At 39.1% G+C, this 21,660-nt stretch overlaps 3 protein-coding genes across 3 annotated transcripts; 2 read left to right on the top strand and 1 right to left on the bottom strand.

Moving 5' to 3' along the window:
- Positions 1-6,889: 6,889 nt before the first annotated feature.
- On the top strand, positions 6,890-8,692 carry LOC9271101 (myricetin 3-O-rhamnoside 1,2-glucosyltransferase UGT709G2). The gene has a single exon (XM_015790073.3). It carries the CDS (start codon positions 6,975-6,977, stop codon positions 8,421-8,423), a length of 1,449 nt encoding a protein of 482 aa, XP_015645559.1. The 5' UTR covers positions 6,890-6,974; the 3' UTR covers positions 8,424-8,692.
- Positions 8,693-10,585: 1,893 nt separating this feature from the next.
- LOC107276319 (alcohol-forming fatty acyl-CoA reductase) lies at positions 10,586-16,009 on the bottom strand. The gene is made up of 10 exons (XM_015790236.2): positions 15,832-16,009; positions 15,452-15,555; positions 14,228-14,427; positions 14,034-14,134; positions 13,663-13,861; positions 13,390-13,551; positions 13,188-13,269; positions 12,220-12,486; positions 11,583-11,710; positions 10,586-11,043 (listed from the first exon to the last, which is right to left on the bottom strand). Exons 1-10 carry the CDS (start codon positions 15,908-15,910, stop codon positions 10,884-10,886), a joined length of 1,482 nt encoding a protein of 493 aa, XP_015645722.1. The 5' UTR covers positions 15,911-16,009; the 3' UTR covers positions 10,586-10,883.
- Positions 16,010-18,508: 2,499 nt separating this feature from the next.
- LOC9269508 (non-specific lipid transfer protein-like 1) lies at positions 18,509-19,575 on the top strand. The gene is made up of 2 exons (XM_015790769.3): positions 18,509-18,916; positions 19,274-19,575. The coding sequence occupies exons 1-2, from the start codon at positions 18,523-18,525 to the stop codon at positions 19,390-19,392; spliced, it is 513 nt and encodes a 170-aa protein (XP_015646255.1). The 5' UTR covers positions 18,509-18,522; the 3' UTR covers positions 19,393-19,575.
- The last annotated feature ends 2,085 nt before the right edge of the window (positions 19,576-21,660 follow it).

Here is a 21,660-nt window from a genome sequence, read left to right as displayed (position 1 = left end):
TACGTAATGTTTTCTGAATTAAATTTTAAAAATGATACTCCCTCTGTCCCAAAATAACTGTAGTTTTACACTATTCACGTTCAATGTTTGACCGTTCGTTTTATTTAAAAAAATTTTATGATTAGTATTTTTATTGCTATTAGATGATAAAACATGAATAGTACTTTATGTGTGACTAAATATTTTCAAATTTTTCACATAAGACGGATGGTCAAACGTTGGGCACGGATATTCATGACTGCACTTATTTTGAGACGGAGGTAGTAATAATCAGTAAATATATTATTATTTTTTTAGATAATGGAATAGAATCCTAGTCTTTGCTCAATGAGCTACAGTCAATTATTATACCGATTCATGCAAATAAAAATGTATGACAAAAAAAAAATCATAAAAACACATGTCTAAAAGGACATGAAAGTAGTAGTTGTGTGGAAACGGTATTGGTATAGCCGGGTAATTTGAGTGTCTTCGCTCATTTATTCAGCAATGTAGACATGTAATTATAATGGCAGCCACCTGCAGAGCAACCTCTTCTTAATTGGAACCTGTGAGCCTGAGACATGTCATCTTGCGGGGTAGCGCCGCGGAACCTGGTGTAAAGCATGTCCGTGAGATCACACAAGAATCTTGGCCAAAAATTTTAAAACATGTTATAAATTATAAATGCAGGTATACTCATCCGCCCTCACTAAATTTTATGAATCATATATGCACACAATATTCCTATAAACACTTTGAAGAGACTAGGAACTATGAACATATATATCTTGTCACTATGAACTTCTCAAAATTAACGGATATGTTTTGTATACCACCGAAATAATATTATCCATGTTAAGTCTAGAAATTAAACCCAATAAGTAGGATCAACCAAAAGGAACCTAACTACACTTTCTGCAGGCCCCTTTGAAACAAAGCAAAAACATAAGAATTCCAAAGGATTTATACCTCATGGTAAAAAAAAATTCCTACGAGACCCCCTGAAACAAAGAATTGATTCCTATCCATTCCTTTTAAATTCCTATAAAATATTGTACACGAATTTTCGAGAAAAAAATTAGCATAAGATCTTACCTCATGTTTCTTCTTCCCGTGTCTTGAATTTCTACGTTTTTGCTATGTGACTATCAAACGGTAGTTTTGAAACTTTCCGGTGCTTTCAAATACCATAGTAATCCAATAAAGATTCTTTTAGAGAAGGGTATTTTTTTTACCCGGCCTCTATATCCAACCGGATATATGCAGCCTTTTAAATTAAGAACTTAGCCCCTCAAACATGATATTCTATTCATGCGTTTTTCCTATTTTTGTTTTTTAACAATCATGCGTTTTAAAGGGGCACTCAGTATCTATTGTAATGAGGGCAGAAAAGATAAAGGCAGGGAGGAACCTGGAGACTCAAACAACAAAAGGTACTTTTCAGGGCAACGTATTGGCTCCGGTGTTGGGTTCAATTACAAAGGTGTGAAGAAGATATCAGCCTAATTAATGATGCATGTCGTAAACTTGAGTCAACGATTATGCAACTCTTCGCCAACTTCGAATAGAGGTTCTTAAATAGAATTCAATAGTTATGGGATCTTTATCTTGTGTTGGTGTTTATTAGTTTGGGGTTGTTTAAAATTTTCATTATGTGGTTCTGGATTCACTGTGAGTTTGCTATTGTGTGAACTATGTAATAATTGGTTGTAACTCGTTTAAGCAAAGGCCGGGATATTTTATTCCATTATCTAAAAAAAACTCAGCATCTATTGTAATCGACCGAACCTGTAACACTTCTCATTTTGGCCCTGTTCTTTCCTGTTTTTCCTTCAGATCTTTATCACGGATTATTTGTTACAAGTATAATCAAACAACAAGAACTAAGTATATCAAAGGGGTGAATGGTAGGAACACCAAGAACTGAAAACTTTAAGCGGAATTAAAAGTTACCCTCGAAAACGATGGAGATTAGTCTGACCGGTCTAACTGCCCGCTCTTACCTCTGATTTGACTGGTGTAGATCGGCCAGTCCGACTGCCCTTCGCGTCATCGTCGCTTGTCGCTTTTGCCGGCCCAACCGCCTAGAAGTCGCTAGTCTGACCGCTTTATTGCTGCCAGTCAAACTGTCATTATCTCGCCGGTGTGACCGCGTAAGAAAAAATAAATCGAAGAACTCTTAAAAGTAAATTCAATTTTATTAATTCTATTCGTGTTTACAAAGTGCAACAATAGCACTCATCTCTCAAAATTCAATTAAACTCGAAACCCTAACTTCTTCTCTCAACTCACTCTAAAAAAATCGATACCAAGAGGTTTCAACCCTCTCTTCTATTTATACCCGAGGTAGGCAGCCTAAAAGTCACGAATCTAACTTGTACAAGTAGTCCTAATCTATTGGAAAATCTTCCTATGTAGGAAACAAACTTAACAAACTCCAATCTTCTCAAATTTGGACTCTTTCCAAATTCGACTCTGCTTTCCATATGCACACAATCTTCCATCTTATGCCGCATGGAATTTCCATTAACCACGTGCATTGTTCTTTAGTTTAAGCATCCCACATGATATCCCTATCGTCCGGACGTTATTTTCTCCCATGTTGACTCCCAATTCATCACCGACAATACTCTTCTGATGCATCAAGATACATATACGCATGAATCAAACAATAAACCATATCCGAGCAAAAATTTCTATCTACATTAGCACACAACAGTATTACACATGTATAGAAATCATCTAAAAGTCATAATCATGAGTATCCAAATTAACAACCCAAAACCGATACCAACATACGGTCGATTGGTCAGACTGTCGAGCTAGCATACTGACCGCACACACCATGCCAATATGAGGGCCTATCTTGTTCGGTCTTACCAGCTCCATACAGAGAGGACAACCATTTCACCAATTATCAAAACCAATTGTCTATCATGCCAATTGTTCATCATAAATTAATAATCGAACACAATTTGATTTCACATTGCACTATTCTAAAAATACAATTTCTCAAAAAAAGAAAAACTTTTATCTTCTACTACATTGATTAAACCACTTATTATAAAAGTTATTTGCAAAGTTTGTTTTGTGAAATATTAATTGATCACCTTAATCAAACATCAATCATCGAGGAAACAAATTGTCTCAAATGGGGATAATACTTTGGATTAATTGTAGAAGAGGAATGGATATTAAACCCTAATATATAACGCCACTTTACATTTCCAACTCTTATGAAAGTTTACAATTCATCCCTAAAGTTTGGAACAAAAAATTATTTAACCCTAAACTTTGTATATACCATTTTCAGTTCATCATTTGACCAACTTGAAAGTTGCAGCCACTTTTTGCTGCTCCTGTTTTTAGGAGCATGCGATTTATCCAAATAATAAATACATGTTCAAAAGTTAATATCATCGTATATTTCAAAACAAGGAGTATCTTATAAGAGCAGGTACAATAACAGGGTATAAACCAGCTATAAACACATTTCAATGAGATAAAAGAGAAGAGAGAGGAGAAGCGGGCTAAAGATTTGTAGCCAGCTGCAGCACGGACTCCAAAATACGTGTGTGTATGACAGGTGAGATAAGATATTAATTATGTAATATATGTTTATAGATAACTATTGTACGAATTAGTTATTAAATTGGTTATAGATGATTTAGAGACGACAATTGGCTATACTATTAAACTTGTTGTAAGGGCTGATATATTATATTGCAACCATTTGTTTACATCCATGCTTGAGATTTGTGCAAGATAATGCTTGTTTTTTTACAGTGCTAGCTACATTGTAGAGCGCGCGGAGCACTGGTTGCGTTTAGAACAGTAAATTAATAAGCAAGATGAATATATGTATATAGTCACTGTACAGATCCAGCTTGAATTTCTAAGGCAAATTTCACAGCATCATTTGTACCGTGTGGCAGTAAATTTAAGCCATTCATCGTAAATCCAACCGGTTTATGTACAAATCCAGTAAATTTAATTCCGTACTCTCTGTAGCTCTCTGCAGAAGATCCAAATCTGCACGTACTCCCTCTCTCCCAAACTTAATTTTTGGGTTCCATGTCCAACGTTTGACTATCCGTCTTATATAAAATTTTTTATGATTAGTATTTTATTATTGTTAGATGATAAAACATGAATAATACTTTATGCATGACTTATCTTTTTAATTTTTTTAATTTTTTTTAAATAAAACAGACGGTCAAATGTTAAACATGTAAACTCAGAAATTGAGTTTTTTTTTTGGGACAGAGAGAGTAGTTGGTGGGCACGTAGTACGGAGTACTAGATTAATTACTGTAGTAGATTATTTTGGAAATGGCCCACTTTCCGTTTGATAAGCAAAGGTAACTCAGCGTGTTCAGCCCTGCCACTTCCTTGGAACGTTGAAACCGAGTCAAAAAAGTATAAATTCTGCCGCCGACAATTAAATACTCCCATAAAATTTGGACGATACTATCGAGCAAGAATATATAGGTCTACTTCTGCGACGAGCAAGATCTACCAATAACGTTATTATTGTCTTTTCTCCGTCCCCAAATATAAAGTTTTACAGTCAGATACGGTTATTAAGAAAGTTGGTAGAAGTGAATGGTGAAGGGTTTTGATTGGATGAATAGTGGAAGTAGGTGGTAAAAAATGAATGGTGGAGGGTTATGATTGGTTGGGAAGAGAATATTGGTGGAGAAGTTATTGTATTTTGGAACAAATCCTAAGGGCTAAAAGTTGTTATATTTTGGAACGGAGTGAGTACATGTTAGTTAAAGGTACAACTTCTAGGATCCTGTTTAGCATAGCTCCAGCTCAGCCAAATAGTTTAAGCTCCGCCTAAAAGGAGCGGAGTTAGGTGGAGCGCTCTCACAAAATAAACTAGAAATATAGAGCTAGGTTTTGGCTGCTTCACAACTCTACTCCAAACCCAACTCCTGAAGCTAAATTTAGGAGTTGGAGCTCTACCAAATATGAAATTCCTAATGAGCGATCAATCGCTGCCAGCAATCGTTTTTTTTCCTTTTTATTTTTATACACCTAAAATTTACACATCTAAAAATTTATCCACCTAAAGTTTGTAAAGCGAATGTTTATAAATCAAAAGTTTATATACCCGATTCAAATTCAAATTCGAATTCAAATATTTTATATTTTTCCTCTTTTAGTAAGTTTATACACCTAAAGTTTACACATCTAAAGTTTATCCACCTAAAGTTTGTAGAGCGAATGTTTATAAGTCAAAAGTTTATATACCCGATTCAAATTCAAATTTGGATTCAAATATTTTATATATAAAATATTTCTGTACATAAAATTTATGCGTGCAAAGCTTACGGTATAAAGTCTATGCACATGAATGAGAGTATTAGATTTTTTTTCTAAATTTTTTGAGTGACATGCAACCAACGAGAGAGTATCCCCTTGAGAGTTTAGAATATTTTACCATAAATGTAATGACTTTTAATTATGAACCGTTACATATGATTCTCGCCACATCTGTAGAATAGACGTTACAGATACTCTCCATCCCAAAATATAAGAATTAATTTAGTATTCAATGAAACATATTCTATTACTGTAAATCTGGACAGACTTCTATCTAAATTTATGACAGAAGAATAAATCACATTCAATATTATATTCTTATATTTTATGACGGATCAGTAGTTATTACTTTCATTTGTTAGCCTCTACTGATATTTAGCTGTGATATATATACACAGCCATTACTGATATTGTTATCTGGAGTACTACAACGGATCTCTTTGAGCGGTTACAAATGACCCGTCAGAGAGACGTGATGTTTGCTTCGCGCGCGCACCACTGATTTCTTCTTCAGTCGAGTAAGAGCAAAGAGCGCGACCGATAGGCATAATTGTAAGCTCCAATAATTGCCACAAACGACGTACTCCCTCTGTCTAGTGGCACAGAGCTAGGATTTCAAACTTAGGTATTCAATTCCCATCTAACAAAAAAAAGTTCATAGTAAAAAAATCAATGGTTCACAATATGTCAATACCGATAATCGAAAAAATAAAACTACAAATTATTACATGGTATCTCTAATTTTTTATTTCGGTTTTTTCATAGCTTGTAAGAGTAGTTTTAATTATGCGTTCCTTCATGACTTGAAAGTGGTTTATAATATCACGGTACTTGACTTTCAAAACATCTCACGCTCAATAAATGCGACCAAGCAATCATTCAAGTATTGATCCCTAGTCTGTTTCTTAATTTATTTTTTACATAATTCATGGCAGAAAAGATTATTTCAACACTAATTGTTGCTACTGGAACTACTAGAACCAATTTGAGAAGCTTGCAAACAATCTCATGTCTATTGTGCAACTTTGTTTCAACGATCATAATGGAAAAATTAGCAAGATTTTTCACCTTTCTAAACCTTTCATCTATACGCATCTCAGTGAGGAAGAGTACTTGGCTAACTAATATGTGTACATTTGTATATATTGAAGTATACTTGTTTCTTGATTAAAAAAGTTGGGTACTTCTAGGAATACATAGGAATCATTGTAGCTCCGCCCCTGCCTCCATCCCAAAATAAAACTCAATCTAGAAGGAGATGTGAGGGGATATGACCCCCCCACATTCTCTCCTAGAACAACGAATCTGGACTATCCTTAGGCTGTGTTTAGTTCTATGTCAAAATTGGAAGTTTGACTAAAATTGAAAGTTTAAAGAAAAAAGTTAGAAGTTTATGTGTATATGAAAGTTTTGATGTGATGGAAAAGTTGGAAGTTTTAAGAAAAAGTTAAGAACTAAACTAGGCTTTAGTCCAAATTTTTATCCAGATTCGTTGTCTCATGAGATATCACATCTTTTTCTAAATTGAATTTTTCCTGGACGAAGGGAGAGCTAGAACGGTATGACGCACGCCTATTACGCTGTATTGATCTGCAGGTTCATTATATCGATTCGTATATATTAGAGCTAGCTAGCTGCTGCCGCTCGTAGGGACGACGGACATGGCGGCCGCGCACGTGCTCGTCTTCCCGTGGCCGGTGCAGGGCCACATCAACTGCATGCTCCACTTCGCCACCGGCCTCCTCCGAGCAGGCCTCCACGTCACCTTCCTCCACAGCGACCACACCCTCCCCGCCGCCGGCGACGACGACGACGACGCGCTGGCCGCCGCCTCGCCGCGGCTCCGTTACGCGTCCATCCCCGACGGCCTCCCCGACGGCCACCCACGCCACGCGGGCGCAGCCGTGCGGCTCATGGAGTCCGTGCAGACACAGTCCAGCGCGTACCGCTCCCTGCTCGCGGAGCTGGCTCGTGGTGATGGCGATGGCGGCGGCTTCCCTCCGGTGACCTGCGTCGTCGCCGATGGCCTCTTGCCGTTCGCGGTTGATGTCGCCGAGGAGCTCGGCGTCCCGGCGCTCAGCTTCCGCACGGCGAGCGCGTGCAGCTTCCTCGCCTACCTGTCCGTGCCCAGGCTGTTCGAGCTCGGCGAGCTCCCCTTCCCGGCCGGTGGCGACCTCGACGAGCCGGTGCGCGGCGTCCCGGGCATGGAGAGCTTCCTGCGCCGGCGGGATCTTCCAGGCCAGTGCCGCAACTGCACCGAGCTTCAGAACGACCCGCTGCTGGAGATGGTGATCGATTTCACGGCGCGCAGCCGGCACGCGCGGGCGCTCGTGCTGAACACGGCGGCGTCCATGGAGCGCGCCGCGCTCGACCACATCGCGCGCAACATGCGCGACGTCTTCGCCGTCGGACCGCTCCACGTCATGTCCCCGGCGCCGGCCGCCGCCTTGGCCAGCCAGTGGAGGGAGGACGACGGCTGCATGGCGTGGCTGGACGGCCAGGCGGACCGGTCCGTCGTGTACGTCAGCCTGGGGAGCCTCACCGTCATCTCGCCGGAGCAGTTCACGGAGTTCCTGTCCGGGCTCGTCGCCGCCGGCCACCCGTTCCTCTGGGTGCTCCGGCCGGACATGGTCACGGCGAGGCTGCAGCACGCCGACCTCCAAGAAGCCGTCGTGGCGGCGGCGGCGGGAGACAGCAAGGCGCGCGTCGTGCGGTGGGCGCCGCAGCGGGACGTGCTGCGGCACCGCGCCGTGGGGTGCTTCCTGACGCACGCCGGCTGGAACTCGACGCTGGAGGCTGCCGTCGAGGGCGTGCCGACGGTGTGCTGGCCGTTCTTCGTCGACCAGCAGATCAACAGCAGGCTCGTCGGCGCCGTGTGGAGGACGGGGCTGGACATGAAGGACGTGTGCGACGCCGCCGTCTTGGCGAGGATGGTGAGGGAGGCGATGGAGTCCGGCGAGATCAGGGCGTCGGCACAAGCTCTGTCGCAGCAGTTGGGACGGGACGTCGCCGACGGCGGCTCGTCGGCGACGGAGTTCAAGAGGCTCATCGCGTTCATCGAGCAGCTGAGCACGACGGCCCAGAACGGCGGCTGCAGCGATGGAGGATGAAGGTACAAAAAAAAGAAATGCTATAGCTAGTAGCTCACCCTTATGTTGAACTCATGAATTCTGATTTCACACAATGTAATACGAACATCTTTTTTTTTCCAGTTTGTGTTAGTATCCTTTTGGTTTTGATTTGGTCAGAGTCTGATGATGTAATCTTTCAAACATGTAAGGCTTCATAGCAGCCATCACATCATCAGTTGCGAGAAATTTGCTGGTTACCGGATTTGCTAAGCAAACAAATGTTAGTAATGATGTGATATTGTGATTTCCTTTTTCTTTTTCTTTCTCCTGATTGGACTAGTTGCGCGATCTTGAGCTAGCCACCGAATGAGGCGGTCACCCTAACAGAACGGCTGTGTTTAGTAAGACAAACTATGGAGTAGGTTTGGTGCGATTCATGTCGATTCATGCAGATGATACGATTCTGATTTAGTGTCAGTTGATAGTAATTTAAATATTCAAATCACATGAGACAGATGTTTGCCTCCTCCACTATCCACCCCTATAGATGGGCATATGGCCCGAAGCTCGACGGCCCGCCCAAGGCACGGCAATTTGGCCCGGCCCAAACACGGCATGGCCCGACTGGGGTCGTGCCTATGTTGGCCTGGCCCGATAGCCGGGCCGTGCCTAGGCTACTCCCTCGGCACAGTGGGCCGGCACGGCCCAGCATGACCAAAGAAAAATAGTTGGGGGATCTATTATAGACTTAATTCAGCCATTTGAGATACAACCCAAAGACATGAGGTATACCAAATAGACTTATTTCAGCCATATAATACACAAACCAAAGAGACAAGGGAGAAAAAATAGACTTATTCTAGCCATAGAAGACATAGCCAAGATAGATGAGGGAGTATAGACTTATTTAATAGAGAAGCACAACAGGCTATCGTGCCTTTGGGCCAACACGGCACGACCCGAGTGCTAGTGGGCCATGCCTGAGCCTGATGTGTAGCCCGTGGGTTGGCACGGCACGGCACGAAGTGCCAATCATGCTGTGCTGGCCCGACTGCCCTCAGCACAGGCCCAATTGTGCTTGGGCCCTGTTGTGCCGAGCGGCCCATTTGGCCTTCTATGTCCACCCCTTACCGAGACATTATTGAAAATAGACTGCTAACCATATACTACTCGCTCTATCTAATACTATATATAGTAGTAAAGTCTATTTCTCGCCTCACAAAACTTACTCCAAAACAGTCAGATTTATACTATAATTTCATTATACTTTAATTACACTCTAATTATATTATACTTATACATTCTAGTTACATTTGTAGAATTGTAGTTAAAGTATAACTTGCGTGTAACTAGGGTGTAATCATCTGTCAGACTGTTGACAGATGCAGGCATCCAACGGGTAAACAGCAAGGAGCACCTTCGGATCTGCCGCCGCTAACCTCCCCACCATCGGATTTGCCGTCGCGAGCCCCCCACCTCCAGATCCGCCGCCACCGAATTCTCTACCTCTGGATCTGCTACTGCTGCCGTTGCCCGAGTTGCCTACCATCGCTCGAGCCCGTCGTTGTTGCCCATCGCAGGCATTCTGAGGGCGGTGGATCCGGCAACGCCGCCATCGGGAGAGCCGGATCTGCCGCCCGCTGCAGCTGCTCCCGAGGACAGGGGCGCTAGATCCGCCGCCCTCACTGCCTGTCGTCGCTGTTGGCTCTCGTCGTGCAAGCGCCACCGCGCACCGCTCGGGAGGGGGAGGTGAGGGAGAGACAAAGGAAGAGAGGAAATGAGAGGGGGAGGTAACTTAGAAATTTTTTAAGATGGTGAGGGGTAAGGGGAGGACGGTTAGACATGTATGCGGGCTTTTAAGAGGCCTGTCTGAAAAATCAATTTTCACATGCTACCGCTTAAGAGATCCGTCTGTGAAAATAGATTTATTTTAGCATGCGGGCTTGTTAAGAGACCCATTTACAAAAATTGATTTTTGCATGGGGTTTTATAAGGGGCCGTATGCGAAAATAGAGTCTGTATACAGAAATTTATGTAGTAGTTTATTTTTTTCAGATCTTTTTGCGCCTACACAAATAAAATACTATAAATTCAGTTTCATGGTCCTTAAATTCTCGACTTTTACAAGCCCTTACAAGAGGTTCGAAAAAGGGCCATATAAAAGGTCGCCCAAAAAATGTTTTCAGTATCGGTGTTGGTATCGTTATAAAATATTCCCATATAGAAATTAACACATACAGCATGTGTCATGTTTCGTAACACACCAACCCACGAGTTACAAAGAAATGGATGGCATTTTTAATCATGTGATGTTTAATTGTTCCTTCTACACTGCTGGGCAGCTTATTATATATAATCTCTGCTTCTCAAAAGCGACAACATAATGATCTTATTCACACACACTCACTCGCGCGCACACACAGACATAGCTCGATTGGTGATATTTTCTGCGTCTGGTAGATCAGCTTGATCGACCGATTTTGTTTTGTTGGGCTTACACTACTTTTTGTGGGCATACTTCATAACGCCAGGTATGTGGCTGTTGTACAGATAGTACTCCCAGTCAATGGACTTGGGATCAAAATTAAGCACACAGGCTTCTTTGCTCTGGTCTTGAGTTGTCGCCGTCTGCAGTCTTGCCAAGTTTGTGCCATTGAAGCTACGCGTGCGCATGAAAAACAAAAGAATGATAAGAAGATTGACAATGAAAATCAGAGCTATTTCTAATTTACTGTAGAATGATTTGCTTTCAAATTTCACACCTAAACTTTCACTTGTAAATTGACATTTTTTTCTCTACGAACATGTGATTCTTTGGGTACTGATCGACATGGCACCAAAAAGTACTGATCAACTTGGCACTTAAAAGACAAATTAAACCAGTAATTTCTATACTACTATATCTGCAAAAACCATATAATTAATTAAGTTACTTTTAGAGAATATATATCTATTGATCATCTTATTTGTCTGTCAAACATGTTGATATCTGAAAATTATAAAAGCCTGCATTATAAGTATGCCTGTAACTTTTTTATTCAAATGGGTTAATCAATTAATAACTGGGTAGCATAAGGAAGCAATATGTAAAACATATTTATTATTTGCTCACATAATAACTTTGTTATGTCATGATTTATCTTCTAGCTATCTACCTAGCACTAGCAGCAGAAAAGAAAAGGTTGTGAAATAATATACCAGGCGTTGAAGAAAGCATATGGCATGTATAACTTGGCCAGAAGAACGAAATATCTGTAGCTTCTTATGGATTTATTGTAATACTGAGAAAAATATCCACCCAATAGTGGATTCACCAAATGCAGAACCTGGGTAACAAAGGATCGATATAGTCAAGTCATGCACCGGCCGGATTCATGTGTTAGCCATATATTGAGATTAAAACTGCTATAAATTATATTTTACACCGGGTAAAATGTATCTTGTTTCACTTTAAACTGGGTTTACTGCATACTTTCACTTTTACAACAGAGATATCAAAATAATTTTCACTTAATTTGCACTAGATTGCATCATATAAGTGAATGAAAATCTTATAAACCATGACCGAAACTTATGAAACTATTTAAATTTAAACCACATTTCACAAAGTTTCATCAACAATTTATAAAATTTGATGAAATTTCGATAGGTTAATTAATTTGATAATGCAGCCTGGTCATGGTTTAAATTTAAATAGTCTAACTGGAAATATGTGTTAAATCTGATGCAAAGTGAAACTAGTTATGCTTTACCCGGTGCAAAGTGTAATTTACTCGTTATATTTGTTAGAAAAAAAAAGAGCCTGGTGTGATCTAAAAGACAAAAAGAGTCTGACCTCTAAAGGTAGCTTGTATTTAAGAAACATGTATGCTCGGAAACCTGTTTTATTGGTAATGTTGAGCCTTTTGGTTTTGACGACTTTTCCGTTCTTTCCCATTGTCTGTGGATTAGCAGTAAAATAGCGATACATCAAGTCCAGCATGGTAGAGGTTGACAACGGGTTCTGCTGGGATGATGTCACATGGATGATAACTTGGCCTCTCTCACTCCAGTGAACGGCCATGGCTACCAACATCGCATTCACCACCATATCACCGGGAATCTATATATTTAAATAGAACACGACGTTGTTTATAAGCTTATTGAATTCGATCTAGAAGAGAGGGAATTAATTAAAATGAGTAAATTTCAGAAAAAAAAACAAAGGTATTATGATTTGTTGCATATACCTTATGTATTATAGTTCAAACGTTTTACAAAACCCCATCATTGTACATGTTGAGCGTGAATTTACTTATAATTCTAAAATATATACGGAAATTTTAATTATTAAGTTTTTGACTAAGGATGATAAGGTTCATAGTTTAACTCTTTGCTACTTTGAAACAATATTTCAAGTATGTCAAAATTAATCAATATTTTAATAAAGGTGGTGTTTTACAAAACATATAGACAAAAGAAAAACATATGGTTACATGCCATAATACCTGTGCTTTTATGCACTTTTATCATAAAACACGGGTTTTCCTCAAATTTACTCAATTAAAATTAATAGCACATCTGTTTTTATATATGATACCATTACTTTTCACATTATGTTTAAGCATTCTTCTTATTTAAAAATTTAATGTAAATATCTAAAAATATAAGTTAATGTCAGAGTTTGTTTGATGATAACACAAGTCACTAAAATGCAATATTTATATAATTGTTTAATAAAACAAATGGTTGAAAATCAATAAAAAATAATGTCGTTGTATATTAAAAAAAGGAGTATTTGTTGGGCATTACTGTAGTTCTTACCACATCAAGGATGACATGACCAGCACCGATGAAATGTGGAATAGTTTGCTTGGCGTAAGCAGAAATTATACTGTCAATTGTCCTACAAAAGACACGCATAACATATTTTTGGTCATGTAGAGTTACTAATTATGTAAACATAATTTGCGGTTTGGTGAACCAGTTATTAGAGTATATTTCTATTAATAAATATGAGGTATACCTAGTTCCTTCTATCCACCCAGGGAGCGGATCATGGTAAATGCTGGATACAATACTTGGGCGAATAATCACAACCGGAAGTTCACGCCCAAAGTGTCCAACTAGCATCTCACCCATTGCCTTTGTGAACACATACGTGTTGGGCCACCCAAATTGTCTAGCTCTTAACAAAAAGAACAAGTTTCACATGTCAGTATTAAATGCCAAAGAAAAAAATTAATATCCTTGCTTACATATATATATAAAAATTCAACTGTTATATATATTTTTAGACCTCTTCAATCCAAGTTTCTTCATGGTTATCTTTTCTGTTTGCTCCGATTTACCATTGGTGGAGTGCGTAAGTTCTGCCTTGACAGACTCAACCAATTGTAATTCAGCTGCAATGTCTAAATGGCATCCTTCCTTCAGTGTTTCCCCAATCTGAAATACCTTCTCCAATAAAAGTCCTTCTTGCTCTCCAGATACAAATGCTGTTCAGTCAAAAACATTCAATAGATCATAACTTTTATTCACACAAAAATTTTGCTTATATATATGTCACAGTGATTCTTGCAAGTAGTACATGCATGGTACGTTATGTATGCATGCATATTGAGGGACAAACTGATTTATACTATATTTAGTTATTTACATTGTACATACCAGTGGAAATATGGAGGAACATTTTCAGATTTGCACACTTCTTTGCAAATTTGCAAACATATTTTGCTCCTAAGACATTGGATGCCAAGGAAACATCATATCTGCATGCATTTTAATAAATATAAGTTGAATTACCAAAATTTATTGGCTTTTCCTCTTTTGTGGATAATATTCACTGTTGATGAAATGTTTACCTTTCATAAAAATTTGTTGTTGCAGCTCCATTAACAATGATATCAATCTCCTTTGACAATTTTAATATTTCCAAGCTCTCAAGGCCTAAATTCTCATTAATGATATCTCCGGCTAAAGGTGATATCTTTTCCTTCATGAAGCTATAGAAATTAGATCCATAGTTTTCTCGCAAGGGCCCAAAGAGTTCGTTCCCTATAACCTACAGGAAAAACATTACAATCTTAGTACTTGATGACTACTTAAATAATTTTTTACAGGGTCAGATAAAAGGGTCCAAAGAAAGGGAATTGAATTTTAAGTAGTCCTCGATGGTATAGGTTCTTGTTAGTTCCATCTAGTCAAAATAGTCATGACAAATGAGGGGCAAAATTAGATATATATTTGTTCATAATTAATAACTCATTAGTTTATATATGTTCATAATTAAGATATATATAAGTAATTAGCTAGGCTACCATAAGGGGTTCTTTATCAAGATGCCCCTTTTTTTTCGGGGAAAGATGCCCTTTTTTGAGAGGCTAAATCCCAAGTCAAAAGTTAGAATACGCTATAAAAGGAGACAAACCCTGTTCTCCAAAGTACTTTCATAGAGACGTGCGACCGCGCGTTGTACGCGTCATGCAAACGGTTGGACCTCACATAGATCCCATATGCGCTAGACTTTTAGACGTATGTATCTCTATTCACAAACTTTATTTAAAAAAAATTCTCTAATTGGAAACTAATTTTTTTAAAAAAATTCTCTAACGAGAGCACATGACAGGTTTGATGGTCATAACTAATTTGAGCCGATTCAGGATGTCCTTGGAACAATCCGCAACCTCCAGAACCAATCCGTACTATATCAACAATTGGAGGATCTCGTCTTCCAACTCCAGTTCACTCTCAATGCAGGCATCGCATCCATGCATCAAGTTGGTCCCAGTTTAATTCATGTAAATCACGATTTCTAATTCCGCTTTATTGACACCTATTCTTGATTAATCAGAGATTAATTTGAATAAGATCCTATAATAATTTTCGTTCTTAGCACTAACAAACTAAGACTAATTAAACGGCCACAGTACAAGTGTCCTAGGAAGAACCAAAACGATCACACTACGCCAGATCAGCCCTGATTGGTTAAACTGGAGGCTGTTAATTCTACTAATCAAAGAAAAAAAAATAGGACCAGTAATTCTCTACAGGAAACCATCAGCTTGGAGTAGTAATTAATTAAGCACCTCATTCAGCACACGCTGCTCCGCGGATGATGTATCGGCGGCCCTCACCAGGAGAAAAATCTTCTTCACATCAGGCTGAATTCTCAGTATCTTCTCCACGAATACTGCAGCGTATGTCCAAGAAAATCAGACAGAACATGGCGGATTAATTAACCAACAAATGAAATTAAAACAATTAATCATCGTGATGACATAGATATGAATGAACAAAAAATAACATATAAATATAACATGTAAATGAACTTGTTTATGCCAAAGAAGTTGATGTATAAGTTAGACTTGATTTGAGTGTGTGTAGAAGTTCTTTCTATATGAAATGTGTGGTTTTAAGTTGTACTGCAAGTTTAAAATGCTTTATGGGTTGTTGGGTGTAGGAGTACTTTTTCCAAGAAATCCAGTTGAGCCAGTGATCAAAATGCTCTTGTCCTTGAAATATCCTGCAACTGTAGCCGCGTCCATATTGCTCTCGTTACTCTTCTCACTGTTGCTATATATGCAAGAGAGATCGATCCAGGAGCTAGTAGCTACAATGTTAATAAAGTGAAGTAACCCAGCTGGCTATAGCTTGTGTTGCGCACCTCGAAAGACAGTGGATGGCTGTATTTATAGGCTCGTATGCCCTTTCATGAAACAAATGATACAGCATATTTTTCTTTTATTCCGAATATTGATACAAATTTTTTACCAACTGACTATTCAGAGTCAGGACAGACAGTTAGTTTGATTGGGACTACGTAGCAAAAACCTTGGAACCTAGCTTACTAGTAAAATTGCAGTCTACATACGTAAGCAAATGGGTCTCGTACGTTGCAATTAGTATGACTGTTTCTTTTCCATCGGTATCACTTCGCTAATTAATCGCTATCAGATACGCAGGGTTAATTTAATTAGTTGTGTTTTTATGGATTAGGTTATATAGTATAAGATAGTTGTTGTTTTTTTTCCTTGATGCATCCATATAATATGATGATTAATTGGTAAAGGAGTGAGTATTAGATACTAAGGGGTACATGCGCGATGCCCTTAGAATTTTTTTCTCCGTCGGCCGGAATCCCACTCCAATAAGACAATCACTAAGTCGGATCGGCCCACCTGTGATAGCCCAAAGTGCTTGTTATGGATGACTTCACCAGTGGCAGGTCCAACAGAATGTCGTAATAACAGGTGAGGTCATCGTCCGAGACTCGACCTCTGTCGGGGTGCAAATGGCGGCCCGTCATATATAGGTGGCCACCTACCTGTGACGGGTGGAATTATAGCAACCATTAGACATATCCGAGACCCAATAAATACCCTCAACAACCAACTGTTTTCCATCCCAACCCTGTACACTGTTCACATTTCGGTTGGAAGGGTAGGGGCATTTTTTTTTTTGAAATTGGAGTTAAAGAAAAACTTTGATAATTGTGTGATGAAGTTTTGTGTATTTGTGTATCTTCTATCGCAGATGGAACGAAATTGGATGTACGGTAATTCTTGTAGGAACCAAGAGTATAGGGATGGGGTTGTTGAATTCATGAATATAGCGGACAATGATAAAAGAACTAGGATGAGCGAATATATGCTATGTCCATATGCAAACTGCAAAAACGAGAAGATGTTCTCTCATAGTTCAGGGGTGCAATCTCACCTGATCCATAGAGGATTTGTGGAGCATTATAGTTGTTGGACCAGGCATGGAGAGCAAGAGACACCGGATGTTGTGATTGATGAAGTACCAGATATAAGCAACGAGCCAAATTGAGATGGTATGTTTGTCCCTTCTCCATTAGGTGCTGATACCATAGATTTCGACCCTATCACAAATGTTACATGATATTGAAGAGCCAACCATAATGAGAGGGATTTTAAGAAGTTTAGCAAGTTGTGGTATATTTTGAGATGCCTTTGTATCTCGAGTGCAAGCCGAAGCACACCAAGTTATCATCTATCTTAGAACTCATGAAACTTAGGGTAAGTAATAGTCGGTCAGACAAGAGTCGCAAAACTTTTCGAGTTTCTGAATGACTTGTTGCCAGAGGGGAACGAAATAAAAGACAACATATGAAACAAATCAAGTATTATGCCCATTGGATCTGGAAGTCAGAAGAATTCATGCTTATCAAAACAACTACATATTATGTTACAAAAAGCACACCAACTTGGATGCTTTCCCTGTTTGTGGAGCTTCTAGATACATGCGAGACATTAGTGAAGATGAAGGTCGTAAGTCAAAGAGGGGTGGCCTCACAAATGTGATGTGGTATGTTCCTATGCTAAGCGCATGAAGAGAATGTTTATGAATCCTAAGCAAGCTTAGTACATTGGGATGTTGAAGAATTTAAGGTCGACGGTAAGGTAAGGCACCCAACAAATTTAGTATAGTGGTAAGGTAAGACACAATAAATAGAGAATTTACAAAGGACCCGAGAAAGCTATGTGTATGGATGTCATTAATCCATTTGATGATTTGAGTAGTTGTCATAGCACAGGGCAAATGCTTCTTGGGAACTACAAGCTTCCTCCCTGGTAGTGCTTCAAGAGGAAGTATATTATGCTTGTCATGCTCGTTCAAGGATCGAGGTAGCCTGGTAACAATATCGATATATTCATTGAACTGATAATCAATGAGAAAGGACTATATTTATACGATATCTATGAGAAGAGGTTCAGCATGCACGCGTAGACCATGAGGAAGGACTATATTTGTAACTTTGGTCCAGAATGATTATATGTGTAATTTTACCGCAAACCTGTTTTTGTCTAATATATATATATGTGTTATATTTCAATTAAAATGAAATTGCAGTGTGCGGGTAAACCTGCCAGATATTTTGAAAGGAAAGAGTATTGCCGGGGTTGCAGCGACAGCGATGGTTGCTTGGCGAGTTGCCATGCTGCTGCTACTTGTGTACTTCTACCTTACAGAAGATCTTCATTAATTCTATAAAGCAGACACTATAAATAGACAAAATACTTGGCTATACCTCTACCTCTCCCACGAGCTAGTATTGGCAAGAAACCTAGCTCATCAGTCATCACGTAAATAAATTAAAACCAACAAGTCATACGATCTCCATCCATCTCACACGATGCAGCGCGGCGCCGCCACTGCCATGCCCACGCTCTTGATGACCATCTTCCTCGTGGCTCTCGTATCCGGTGGCCGGGTAGCGTCGCAGCCGCAGCCGCAGGAGGCGCCAGCGCCGGCGCCGGAGGGCACCGGGAGCAGTAGCGGCGCCTGCACCGCCGTGCTAGCCAAGCTGGCGGACTGCGTGCAGTACGCCACCGCGGGCAGCCCGCTGAGGCAGCCGCCGGGGAGCTGCTGCACCGAGGTGGAGCGCGGCGTGAAGGACCCCGCCGCCGTCGGCTGCGTCTGCACCCTCCTCGCCGGCAACACCTACGGCCTCCCTCTCAACCTCACGCGCGCCGCTGGCCTCCCCGCCGCCTGCGGCGCCCCGCCCACCGCCCTCAGCAACTGCAATGGTACACACATGTCTTGAATGCATGTTACGTTTTCCCTTTAATTTCTTCCTGTTTTTTATATATAATCCATTCTTTTCATAATATAAGTTGTTTTGACTTTCTTTTTTATCAATCTTTGTTAAATTTAATTAAGTTTATAGAAAAAAAATAGTAATATTTGGGCCGGTTTGTTTGGCAGAGCTCTAAATCTGATACGAAATCAGAATTAATTATATTCTTTAGTCCCAGTTTCTATTCAAACGGGGACAAATGTGATTTTTGGCATCAGGGTAAAGATCAGTTCTATGGTAGTGTATAAAGATGAAAATGCATGCTTTAAATTTAAATCTCTAATTTGGTCCTCGTCGTTTTATGCAGTGCCTTCACCAAAAGGTGGAGACAGATCTGGTTCATCACCCAAGTCCACGGCCACTCCAGCCCCGATCACAATAGTCGTCTTCGTCGCCACAGTAGTAGCTGTCTTCTGCTACCTCTAAGAATTTATTGAACTTCATGATGCCATGCCAAATTACGTACCGACAACCATTTTGTACTTATAGGGGATCAACTTTTCGTCGAATTTGTGTAATTTAATTTTTTTTTGCAAAATTCATGTCTTACAGCTGTAATGTGTACTCTATTGTAATCTTGTTGTGGAATAAACTACATGATGTTCAGCAGTTGGAATAGTATTCATTGAATTGGTCGAAATGACGATATTCGATCGGTACAATTTCTGTTGAGTCAACTAGCTAGCATGGTGTTACCATGTGTGTTGCGATAGAATTTATATCTAAATAACTACAAGAATAAATTAAGAACAGTTATGGTCAAATCTAAAATATTTCTAAATTTAAATGAGAACAATTTAATCAACCATTATATATCCACAACAAATTTTTAAACAAACACGGAAAAATTTGTGAGCATAAACCAAGGGTATATAAAAATCAAGGATTTGTGCGGACGAATTCCATGACCGTCCGAGAAAATTGATTTTGATCACTGGAGGCTCTATTAAGGAACCGTGAATTTCATGATTTTGATTTTTGTATGCGCAAAAAAATCCTAAACATATACTCCCTCTATCTATCTACTTTTGATAGTAATATTTCATCTTGGCACATAGACCAAGGATAAGTAATTCTATCCATTTAAATATGCTACTAGTTATTCCTCGTAAACAAGCGATTCATTAATATTTATATTTCTCGATGCCCATGTAGCCAATCTTGTGTGGAAGAATGGAGATTAACGCATTAAATACGAGAAAGTTACTAAAAGGATATGTTGTTGGATTGAAATATACTTATCAAAAATAATTTTTTCAGATTTGAAAATATGTCTATCAAAAGTAGATGGAGGGAGTATTTTGTATCTTAGTAGATATATAAACACAAATCACATGATTCATACTAAGTATGAGTGTGCGCGGTATATAGTTTGTGACTGTGAAATGGAGGCTATTTTTTTAACTTCACCTCTCTCAAAACTTGTGTGACATATTTTTGCACATTAAATGACATCAAACAAAGAAATGATCAATCAACTACAATTCTACAAACATGTAGATCACGTTGAGAACAACAACTTTGATATAGGGCAAGATATAGGGCAAATTATTGTCCATCCGAGCTCATTTTAAAAAACTAAAAAAAATCCTTTTTTTTTGTAAAAATAGATGTGAGAGTTAGTAACGCATATTTGGGCATGTAAATAATTTCAAATAAATAAATAATCAACTATAGAGTTGTAGGTCTCATTGAGTGCAACAATTTTTATATAAAGTTTATCATCATCCGACTTCATACGAAAGAATTATAATTTTTATTTTCATATTTTAAAGGTGCAAAACTTGATTTTTACAGGCCTTCTGTATGAGAACCACTCGTAAAAAGAATATTTTAAGAGTTGCTCTTTAAGAAGTCCATCTATAAAAATCATTTCAAAGTGTGGTTATTTAATAGTCCGCTTAGAAAAACCTTTTTCCTTGATCTTAGCTAACTACTATTTTAAGTCCAATTGAGGTTAACCATAATTCTCTATGATCTTCACATTCTTTAATATTGCTAGGTCCATATTTCCTTAAATTAGTATTTTTTTAATACAATTGTTCACTTATGTCATATAGTCTCTATATGAGTATATGTTATGTAACCAATAGTGAATGTCCATACTAAAGAAAATATTAATTGGGTCATATTAAAAGAAATATTGTAAGGATTTCATATCACTTAGGTGTATCTCAATCATACTTAATATGAATTTTCTATTCTTTTTGAAAGTATGGACTTCCGAATGAAGGCATGCCCCTAATGAACCGCTTGTAAAAAAAATAGATACTAGAACTTGTAACAAATATTTATGCACCTATTTTTAAGAGCAGCTTGTTAAGAAAACCGCTCATGAATATAGATTTTTATAATTAGAAGAACTCTCCAAAAAATTATCCCATTTTTTCATGCATTTTTCTTAACAAACCACCCCCCCCAAAAAAAATCATGATTTTCACATGTGGTTCCTTAAAAACCGCCTGCGATAATAGATTTGTTTTTGCATGCGTTTTTCTTAATGACCTAGCCATAAAAATAGGTTTTCATTGACGGTTTTGTGAACCTGAGGAAGCATCGGCCATTTTAATAGGCGTTGTTCTTTTATGTCTGCTTGTGAAAAAAAATTCAAGGGAGAACTGAAAGATTATTCATGAGCTTGGAGAGGACGCGTGGGGGGTGGGGGAGGGGGTGGAGGGGGTGGTTAATAGGCAG

This window comes from Oryza sativa, chromosome 7 (genome assembly GCF_034140825.1).
Source record: "Oryza sativa Japonica Group chromosome 7, ASM3414082v1".
In the NCBI taxonomy this organism is placed as follows: Eukaryota; Viridiplantae; Streptophyta; class Magnoliopsida; order Poales; family Poaceae; genus Oryza; species Oryza sativa.
The sequence above is the reverse complement of the archived record's forward strand: the minus strand, read 5'-3'. Positions and strand labels throughout refer to the sequence as shown.

Bases quoted from the DNA above. Each gene is read 5' to 3' on its own strand.
- LOC9271101 (XM_015790073.3), top strand. From the start codon at position 6,975: ATGGCGGCCGCGCACGTGCTCGTCTTCCCGTGGCCGGTGCAGGGCCAC.
- LOC107276319 (XM_015790236.2), bottom strand. From the start codon at position 15,910: ATGGACGCGGCTACAGTTGCAGGATATTTCAAGGACAAGAGCATTTTG. The intron at 12,487-13,187 runs GTAAGAACTACA...TTAAATATATAG, and splicing joins GTCATGTCATCCTTGATGTG to ATTCCCGGTGATATGGTGGT. The intron at 11,711-12,219 runs GTCAGACTCTTT...TTTGTTACCCAG, and splicing joins AATACAAGCTACCTTTAGAG to GTTCTGCATTTGGTGAATCC.
- LOC9269508 (XM_015790769.3), top strand. From the start codon at position 18,523: ATGCAGCGCGGCGCCGCCACTGCCATGCCCACGCTCTTGATGACCATC. The intron at 18,917-19,273 runs GTACACACATGT...CGTTTTATGCAG, and splicing joins CGCCCTCAGCAACTGCAATG to TGCCTTCACCAAAAGGTGGA.